The sequence below is a fragment of the Populus euphratica genome, unplaced genomic scaffold (assembly GCF_000495115.2).
Source record: "Populus euphratica unplaced genomic scaffold, PopEup_1.0 scaffold477.1, whole genome shotgun sequence".
Taxonomy (NCBI): domain Eukaryota; kingdom Viridiplantae; phylum Streptophyta; class Magnoliopsida; order Malpighiales; family Salicaceae; genus Populus; species Populus euphratica.
Window position 1 is genome coordinate 76,072 of NW_011500355.1, and position 11,280 is coordinate 87,351.

Consider the following 11,280-nt stretch of genomic DNA (forward strand, 5'->3'; position numbering starts at 1 on the left):
CAGGCTATGAATCTTTTAGTTAATGCTAAACTTCGAAAAGATTTTCAGTTCTAAGTAATTTTTCGAACATGGTAATTAAATCTAAAAATAGAGTTGTTTACAATAAATAATAAAAATAAATTTTTTTATTAATATATTTCTTATTTATATTAATCACTATAATATTTTACTAAAATCATTTTTTATTTAAAAATATATTTTATAATTATTAAAACATCTTAAAAATATCAAAATAATATATTCATATTTTTTTAATAATTAAAAGCTAAAAACATTATAAATATAATTAAATCATATTTAAAATCTATTTAATTATTTTAATACAAAAATAATTTCAATTGAATTTTCGCAAACAATTTATTATTAGTATCACAAATAAAAACTACTGACAATGGTTAGAAAATGAACCAAATGAAGGACAAGGTGTCCCCAAACACACACAAAAAAATGAGCAAAAGGCATCGGCAACCATTGCAACCAATCAAAGCAGGCTCTTCATGGCAACAATCATATAGAAAGCCAGTAGATTAGACATCACAAGCCTTGTGATATTTTATAATTAAATCATATTCAATATCTATATAAAGTTTTTAATAAAAAACTAATTTCAAACAAATTTTCACAAACAATTTATTATTGGTAGTATTATTTTTAAATCATATACATAATAATTGAAAAATATTTTATTAAAATTCAAATAAAAATATGTAATAATATTTAAAAATCATGTCAAAACTAAAAAATAAATAAATATAATAAAATGTTTTTTGAAGTGTTTAAAAAATTCAAAATGAAAAAAAAAATCAATAATAAGCTAGCTCAGGCCTAGCTCTCCACTAGCAAGCTAGGTACATGCAGGCTTAGAGGTCAATACTGGATATCTAATGATATATTATTTTTTTATTAAATGAATGGATGATATATTATTTATTTTTTTATATTTTTTTAAAAAATAAATAGTTGTGAGATTCGATGCTAGAACCGTCATCTCTACTTAGCTATAAGAAATCCTAGTTTTTTTATAAAAATAAAAAAACCATAAAAATAAAATTTAATGATAGTTATATAATTACACTTTAAATAGGAGTGGCAATTTGAGCATAATTTGAATAGATATCCACTCGAAGAAACTTTGTAATGAGGTTGGCAATTTAGTCGGTTCTTAGTGTTATATGAATCAAGGAATTGTAAAAAAACCGTATCAAATTTACATCCAACTGACTTCATTCTCTTAGCTAGTTGCAAAGCCTTATCAACATTTCAAGACTTGGCCATAAAAGCAATGATAGTGGTGAAGTAACAATACTTGGTGGTAGGCACCCCTGCGCTTTCTTTGTGAGTGTGTTTCTTTCATTTTGAGAGTGCTGGGAGTGTAATTATAATTATTTTTTATTAAAAAATATATTTAAAAATATATTAATTTTAAAAAATAATTTTAAAAAAATATTTATAAAACACAAAAACAAACACGTTGAATCAAGTAGCTCATAGACCTTACCAAAGTTCTATCGGCGACAATGAAATAAGGAGATGGTTGAGTACCTAATTACATAAAGATGACAAGTAGGAATATTTTAAAAAATCGATCAACTGAGAAAATATAAGAAAAATTAATTAAAAATTGAACCGAGATAAAAAAAAACTAATTAAACTGATTTTTAAAACCATAAATTTTAACAGGTCCGATTCGGTTTCGGTTTTAAAACGAAAACTGACAAACCAAACTGGACCAACTAAAAAACCAAAACTATACAAATTAAAAGGGGTATAAATAGTTAAATATTGAAATCCAACCTTAAAAGTCATCGTATTGACTCCTTATAATATTTATCTCAATCTTCCTTTCCCTTTCAAATTTTAATTGCTCTATCTCTGTGTTTGTCTCTATCTCAAAAGTCTCACATTATCTAAATTCTAGCTAAACACAAATCCACTTCTTCATCTCCTTGATCTCTCTTCTCTTTACTTTTACACAAGCCTTGTTCAATTCTATGAAAGTTGTTGCAGTTGCAGTAAAAGAAGACAACTTCTTTAAAGAAAAGATAACTAGATAATTTTTGACCTAGTGCTTTATGTTTGCTCAAGGATCCAAGGCATATCAACAGGAAATATTGATTAATGATCGAAGATAAATTTATAACTTTTGTTGTTTACCGCAACAAAGATGAATCTATTACAAAATCTTCTGAATGGTTAGCTAAACTGCATTATTCCTTACTTATCAGCTCAAGATTGCAATAACAAGAAATATAAATTTCTAAACAAGGAAAAATTAGTGTTTGATTTGTAAAAGGATTCGGTTTTCTAGTTTTTTGCCAAAAAACCAGATTTAATCAAACTAAACCGATTCTGTTTAAACTGGATTTCTGTACGATCCTGTTCATATTTTATAAAATTAATATAATTTAGTTCGGTTGATTTTTTGAGTCCAAACCAAACCGAACCAAACCATGAATATCCTTGGTGACAAGCATGCATTTTCGATCGGATGCTAGTGCTAAACTATAAGAATAGTTGACACTACTTTTTATTATTATAAATCAACATTTAGGATGTGTTGTCAATAAATATATTTTATTTTATTTATTAAAAATAAAATATTATTTTTACTTTAGCTTATATATAAATATTTTGTATTCAGGTTACCATCAATTTTCTTCTTTAGGATAAAGCGATAATGCAATATCAATAAAACTCTAGCTTCCATTCTTTTTTATTTTTGTATTTATTTTTGTTTAATATGGATTGTCTAATATGGTATTAGAACCAACAAAAAATAGTGGAAAATGATGTAAAATTAAATCTCTAAATTCTTCAAAATTATTGTGAAGTGTTATTAAAAATTGTATCAATCGTTGTTGCTTCCTACAACAAAATATAAACACTATATATTTTTAATTCTATTGATTTTGTAAAACCCAATTGATTCTAAAAATATGTGATAATAGAATAAAAGTTTTAATACTTATATTTTTTTTATTAAGAAAATATGATTTTAGAGATGATACAATTGTTACAAAGATAGTAGTTAAAAAGTGGTAAATATAAAGGTTTCTGTAACAAAAAAAAATGATTTTAAAAAATAGAATTATTAATTCAATTAATTTTTATTTGTATTCCAAATAGTATAATTGAATTAAACTCTATTATTTATGTTATTTTAAATAGTATAATTAAATTAATTTTTATAATTTAATATGTTATTCCAAATACAACAATAGTCAAGATTATTTTCATGATTATAAATCAACATTTAGGACGTGATGACATTTAACAACCTAACAAAATTATTTTTCAATAACTTTTGTCATAAAGAGCTTACTGAAAAATAAATGCTATGAAAGATATATATTATAATTGTTATTATTATATATTTTTATCGGTATTTGTCTTAATATTAGTGATAATTGTGATATATATATATATATATATATATTCACCCATATTGGATATAAAACCATATGTTTCGGATGCTACTAAATTTTAATGGCCTCTAAAACCAATGTTTTAAGATCCCATGACAGTAAAATTCATTATAATTGCTAGTAAGATATTATTGTCTTTAAAGTTAAATAAATACTTCTAAACCTGTATAATAAAGACAATCACCTAAATGTTATTATTACATATACTTACAATGATATTTCACTTCAAATCCGATATGATTACCGAATATTAATCATTAAAATTCTATCAATCACACTTGAGATTCCATTTCTTTTATTTTTATTAGCTTGTTAAACGGTGATATAACAAATTAATAATGCTCTTATACTATTGTTTGTTTGGTAATAAGTGATTTTCTAAAAATATATTAAGATAATATTTTTTTAAAAAAAATTATTTTATTTTTTATATCAATACATCAAAACTAAAAAAATTTATAGTGTCCAAGAGAATAACTAGTGAAATCTTATTAGTAAATTTGTGAATCCACTTTGAATTAAAAGATAAATATAAATAAAAAATAAAATAAAATAATCATTTAGTAGATGATTTAGTGATAAGAGTTTAGAATCACGGTATTTATCCCCTTTATAGTTTCAAGTTTGAGTTTTGTTGTTGCTAATATGAAAGCCAATAGAGATTTACATGATTGTTAATTTTAGAATCTGTAGGATTAATCAAGATTACACGCAAACTGGTCTGGACACTTACATTGATATAAAAAAAAAACTACTTATTGTCCAAAAAAAAGAATATCTTCACTTAAAATTTATCTCTTATTTTTATATCTATTTTTTATTTAAAATGAACTCAAAAAATAACTAATAATATATTATTAATTACTCTCGTTGTCATAAAATTTCTCAACTAAAACCATAAATAAAAGAAACTTAAAAGACATTAATCCACAATGCCAGCACTGAGTGGTTTAAAGTTTGGTGGGGTAGTAGACAAGGAGAAGAATAATAAGAGAAAAATATGAATAATAAGAGAAAAATATGGGAATATTGTCTCTTCTCCTTCGACAAATAAAAAATGAGGAGAAAAAAACATTAAAAACGTAGCATTGGTAGGAATTACTATATGGGATAGTCAGGATTATAATTAGGGGTTTATTGTAGGTATAGAAATACCTTCTTTTTTAAATAAAAAAATTTGACAATGGACACATTACAGCAGCATATTTTACCTTTGTAGATATAAGATATTTTTAGATTAAAAATATATTAAAATAATATTTATTATATTTTAAAAAAAATTAATATTAATATGTTAAAATCATTCAAAACAAATACTTAAAAACATCAATTTCATGATTTTTCAAACAAAAAAAATTTAAAAGGTGGATTGAACCCATTACCAAACACACCATATATAATAAGTGTTCAATTTTATTTTTATTTTTACCGTCCAATCTAAATGTCGACCGTAAATATCAAAGTATAACTATACACTTTCACTCAGTTCCTTTTAATATCCTTTATTATTCTTTAAATTTACTCATAATAATAAACATTTATCTATATAAATGGTAAAAGTGAAAGAATATTTTTAAAACAAACACCCTTGATTAATTTTTTATAATCCTAAAATCTTATGCAAAAATCATTAAGACATTATTGATGGGACTGGGGATTAGTTTTGGGACAAATTTACAAATGGAAATGTCCAATTATTTGATATACATAAATCAATTAAAAAAAAAATCCAAATTACATTCTATAATAACTAGGAAGATATATATATATATAATTGCTGATTGTTATGGAGAATTTATGGTGTATCTAGATATAGGTATAGTATTCACCATAACAGTATAATTTTTTTTTATCTTTTTAAACAAAAAATCAATCAATTTATTATAGGTGATATAATATTTTTCTAAGGAAAATTAGTTATTATAGAATTGATCATGAATAATTTGATGTTTTTATCCTTTAAATGCCTTGTATAAAAACTATATTATTCTTAAAAAAAAATTAAAAGCAATTTTTTATTTTCAAACTAATATTTTAGTAATTAACAAATTAATTAGGGTAACTTAGTCTTTCGAAATAATATAAATATTATTTTTAAAAAGTTATTAGCGTATGTATTGCCGTCCTTCATCCACGTGCTACCCACTAGGGTGATTCTGGAAGTGGCTCATGGTGATCTTTTTGTTGGTGCTACATAGGCGAGTAATGGTTGGGCTCCAATGTTTTTTTTTTTATTATTATTTTTGTCAAAATATAAATGTTTTTTTATTTGATGCTTATTTTTTATTATTTTTTTATATTTTTTCATTGATGTTTTCTTTAATGTCCTCCCTTTTCATTTAATTTTATTTAATTTTTATATCAAACTTGATTTTATATTCTTTTGATTTTTTTTCATCTTATAAGGAGAAGGAAAAATATATTTTATTGTTTTTATAGTTATTTTATTTAATCCTTATTTTTATTGTTATTTTTTTACACGCACACGTATGTATCTTTTCGTATTATTTTTTTTAATTTTATTCATTACTATTTTATTAATTTAAATTTTTTATTTTATTTTTTAAAATATGCTTTCTTTAAAATAAGTCTTGTATTTATAATCAGAGTTATAAATTTTAAAATTTAACATGAGATGATTTTGGTTTTTCTTTTTTTCGGGTTATTTTCTATTTTTATCTTCAATTACTTATTCGACTTTTAATTTATTAAAAATTAATTTTTATTTTTTATATAAAATTATCTCAGTCATAAGTCTAAGATTGCAAGGTTTGATTTTTGATTTTTTTCATTGTTTTTTATAAAAAAATTTTAATCTTATCCTTTAACATTAAACTATTTGGTAGATAATTAAGTTTCAAGGTTTTTTTTACATTATTAGTGTTTTTTTTCTAGTTTATTTATTGTTATTATATTTTTTTATTTATATTATTTAAATTAATCAAGTATATTTTTTATTTTTTTATTTTTTGAACCACTTTTATCATCTTAACATCCATTTTCCGTGTTGAAAATAATTTAGATCGGCCTACACCCTATCTACCGAGAACTAAGAAATTATTTTTTTTCTTTGACTTTCTAATAGAACCAGGATATACGGGAATTTATTAGTATAATATATTTGATATTATTCTTGCATCCATATTTTTCTCCTTTCTTTTCATCTGCATAAATTATTGCAAGCCAAGTGTTGATCCAAAAAAATATAAAAAAATACCTGGAAATATAGTTGTTTTTGTTATTTTCCTCGTTGTTATTGGTGTTATCATTGAAGAATGCAACCCAATTAATATGCATAAATACATTTTTAAAGTCATTAAAGAAAAAGTATATATTTGAGAGGATGATAATATCTATTTTTGAAAAAGTTTTTTAATTAAAAATATATTAAAATAATATTTTTTTATTTTTTAAAAATTATTTTTGATATTTATATACTAAAATGATTTAAAAATATTAATTTAAAGAAAAAAATAAAAAATAAATTATTATTTTTAAAAATAATTTTAAAACATAAAAACAAACAACCCAAAATACTTAAACTTGATTGATATGCAAACTAATTTCCTAATATACCCATTACCATCGGGGAAAAAATACCTTATCCACAAATAATTTGTTGCCTTTGCAAGCTAATAGTGCGTGTGCAGTAAGTGTGTGCTATCTATGAGAATGGAGACGAGGAGAGTGGTCAAGGCAAGGAGCTCTTAACAATACCCCTCCATTCTATGATTTATCTTTGGAGAGAGCTAGCGAAAATGGAAGCATGATTAACAGATTCTTCTAAAAATATTTGAACTTGCAATCAAAAAGCTTACCCAGCTCATGACCCAACTGAAACTGCGCTCTACCATTGCCGAATTATCGACATTCCCTGCATGCATGCAGAAAACCTTATTTTAGAAAATGCCATGCACTATAAAATCTTCGCACCGTCCCTTCTTCACCATCAGCCTGGCCGTACAAACAGAGCAAAGTCTCTGTTTGCATCATCGCTATCCTTCTCTTCCATCCATATTTTTCTTCTTCTTTTTACCTGTAGAAATCAAGAATTGGCGCAAGCCAGGTATTGACACAAAAAACCAGAAAAAAATGTTTCGAAAAGTAGTTGTTTCTGCTATTTCCCTCTTTCTTATTGTTGGTGTTGTCATTGGGGTGGTGGCTCTAGTGCAAACCAATCAGAAGGGATCCGATGGAAAAGACGGAAACATATCTGCATCAATGAAGATCGCTAATCAGCTATGTCAACCGTCAGATTACAAGGAGGCGTGCACCAAGACCCTCAGCTCTGTGAACAGCACCGATCCTAAGGAATTTGTCAAGCATGCTATACTAGCTGCCTCAGATGCTGTGAAGAAATCATTCAACTTCTCCGAGGAATTGATCGTCAAGGCCAGTCAAGATAAGCGCGAGAAAATGGCCTTGGACGATTGCAAGGAATTGTTGGACTATGCCGTTCAAGAACTCCAGGCATCAATGTCAATGGTGGGAGATAGTGATTTGCACACCACAAATAACCGAGTTGCAGAGTTACAAAGTTGGTTGAGTGCTGTCCTTGCATATCAAGAAACATGCGTGGACGGGTTCGATGATAAGAGCCCCATCAAGCCTACCATTCAACAAGGTTTCGTAAATGCTAGCCAGCTCACAGATAACGTTCTGGCTATCATCTCTGGCTTGTCAGACTACCTCAAATCCATGGGCCTCCAGTTTAACATTCCTTCCAACTCTCGTCGCCTTCTTGCCGAGGATGGATTTCCCACCTGGTTCTCTGGTGCTGATCGTAAGCTTCTGGCTGCACAAGGCAATGGTAAGGTTAAACCAAACGCGGTTGTGGCTCAGGATGGTAGTGGACAATTCAAGACCATCAGTGCAGCCATTGCTGCATATCCCAATAAACTCAAGGGACGATATATTATCTATGTTAAGGCTGGAACTTATCGCGAGTATGTTACTATTGACAAGAAGAAACCCAATGTGTTCATCTATGGTGATGGACCCAGGAAGACCATCGTCACCGGAAGCAAGAGCTTTGCCAAGGATGGTTTAGGCACATGGAAGACGGCTACTTTTGGTAACAATTAAGCTTCTTTTTTTGCCATTAATCTTAAACATATATAATTATGCATGATGGGTTCACGATTAATAATTAGCTTAATCTTGGTTTGGGTGGTGAAAGAAGTATACTGATCCCTTTTCTTGATTTTCTATTTTTTTTTTATTAAATTCCTCTCAATGCACCATATCGATTTAGAGATATGACGGCCCTTGAAATTGCGTGAAACAATAAGAAATTACCAGCTGGGAAAATTCGAAGAAATGAATTGCGAGACTTGTTTTAAATAAGCTTTTCTTTACCTTGATTAATTTCTGCTTGTGCAGTGGCTGAAGCTGATGGGTTCATTGCCAAGTCGATAGGATTCCAAAACACTGCTGGTCCTGACGGGCCCCAGGCTGTGGCACTTCGTGTAAGCCCTGATATGTCAGCGTTCCTCAACTGCCGGATGGACGGGTATCAAGACACGTTGTTGTACCAGGCCAAGCGTCAATTCTACCGCAACTGTGTTATTTCTGGCACAGTTGATTTCATCTTCGGTTATGGCGCTGCTGTGATCCAAAACTCCTTGATTGTCGTCCGAAGACCTAATGACAATCAGCAGAACTCGGTGACTGCAGACGGCAGGAAAGAGAATCATGCCACCACCGGTTTGGTCATCCACAACTGCAGGATTGTCCCTGAGCAGAAGCTAGTTGCTGATAGGTTCAAGATCCCAACATACCTCGGCAGGCCATGGAAGCCATTCTCCAGGACGGTTGTCATGGAATCAGAACTGGCAGATTTTATTCAGCCTGCGGGGTGGATGCCATGGGCCGGAAGCTTACATCTTGACACTTTGTACTATGCAGAGTATGCCAACAGAGGCGCTGGTGCAAATACCAACAAGAGGGTGAACTGGAAAACTTTCCATGTCATTAACAGGAACGAGGCTCTTCGATTCACCGCTGGCCAATTCCTTCAGGGCGCTGCTTGGATTAAAAATGCTGGAGTGCCTGTCTTGCTTGGCCTAAAACGATGAGGAGATTGTGTTTCAGCAGAAGGCTTGCGATGAGAGGTATATAGGGCGTGATCAAAATGCAACATATACCCAGTTAGATTTTGAGATTGTACAGTGAAAAATTGATTCATTTCGATTGATACATAATATATGTACTAATCGTGATTGCATTGCTCTCCTTCAAAGACCTCCTGATCCATTTGGGTGGTTAGTGCTTGGAGTGGCACCCTGTTTAATCTCTAGACTAACGCTGTGTAAACAGAGTTTTTATATGAAATTGTCATGCAAACACACAAACATGTGATAATCACTTGATTTTTTAATAAAAAGTCGATTATTTCAATTTAAAATTAATAAGAGCCATACTTTACCGCTTGCAAATTGATATATGTATATAATGTTGTCATGCTTGCTTTTGGTACTCCGGATAAACAAATCTTGATCTAACCTATATTTGCCCAATAGGTACAATCCGCTCATAGTAAAACTTTGTATGGTTCGATGTACATTTATTTTTAACTAATAGTCCAGCTTTTAATGCAGATCGAAGCATATAATTGTCTGACTGGTTACATGCTATAAATAAAAATAGTAATTCATTATTTTTAACAATAGAATCTTGAGATTTCTTGGTTTATCATGCTATTATCTTATATTTATATACAGCTACATTAATCTTAATAAAAAATACTTTAAAGACACACATGCTTCTAAATTAATGTCAAATAAAAAAAATTTTAGTTATAGTTTTCCTCACGATAATCCAAAACAAGACGATACTTGTGATATTTCGGTTGGGGATGCATTTTATATGTGTGTATATATATATTAAAAATTATTTTTATATTAACAAATAAATCTAAAAATATATATAAAAATAATTTTAAATAAAAAAATAAAATTTATTCAATCTCCATTAAAATACAATATCAAATGGCGCTTAGCGTAAAAAATTGTATGAAAATCAGTTTTTAGAATGCAGGTAAATCATTTTCCTAATCTCTATTGCATTTTTTTTTTAAAAAAACTAAACAGATTGAGTTTTTACCGAAAAAAAAAAAAACTAAACAGATTGAGTTTTTACCGTGCTAAATTGCAATGTGCACACACTAACGAATTATTGTGAATTTCAATAGTGATTTTTCTTTTATTTTAGTTATTAAATTTTTTTATCAATTGAATTATTTTATAACTAAATTGATGATTAATTGCTTCTGGCTTGTTGAAAAATAATAATATTTAGAATTGGAGCATTGAAATGAAAAACATAAAAAAACCATGTGGAATTCTCAAATTTGGCATGAAATGCTAAGTTTGATGCTTTTATTTTCTAATTGATAATAATTAAAGTTCTTTTGGTTTTGAACCATTTTAAAACTTCATTTTATTTAAATTTTAGTTTCTTGATCTAAGAGACAAGAGAAAGAGTCGGTATATTTTAACTAAAAAAATTAATCATTAATATTTATTTTTAGCAACAAAAATTATCAATCTTAAAATTAAAATTCTTTTGATTTTCAACCATTTTAAAACTTCATTTTATTTAATTTTTAGTCTCTTGATCTAAGAGACAAGTGAAAGAGTTCGTTATATTCCAACTAAAAAAAATAATCATTAATATTAATTTTTAGCAACAAAAATTATCAATCTTAATATTTATGAATTTTATTCAATGAAAAAAGTTTTATCAAAATATTATTTGGCTTCACCTTATCATTAAATATGAATTGAGAAATTTTTTGAATTTAAGTTAATTTTAATTTTTTTATTAAAAATTTTATTCAATGAAAAAAGTTTTA

General features: G+C 27.6%; 1 protein-coding gene across 1 annotated transcript; it reads left to right on the forward strand.

Annotated features, from left to right (window-relative positions):
• The first annotated feature begins 7,517 nt into the window (after window positions 1-7,517).
• LOC105114007 (pectinesterase-like) lies at window positions 7,518-9,502 on the forward strand. Its single transcript, XM_011010391.1, has 2 exons — window positions 7,518-8,499; window positions 8,808-9,502. Exons 1-2 carry the CDS (start codon window positions 7,518-7,520, stop codon window positions 9,500-9,502), a joined length of 1,677 nt encoding a protein of 558 aa, XP_011008693.1.
• The last annotated feature ends 1,778 nt before the right edge of the window (window positions 9,503-11,280 follow it).

Bases quoted from the DNA above. Each gene is read 5' to 3' on its own strand.
- LOC105114007 (XM_011010391.1), top strand. From the start codon at position 7,518: ATGTTTCGAAAAGTAGTTGTTTCTGCTATTTCCCTCTTTCTTATTGTT. The intron at 8,500-8,807 runs GTAACAATTAAG...CTGCTTGTGCAG, and splicing joins ATGGAAGACGGCTACTTTTG to TGGCTGAAGCTGATGGGTTC.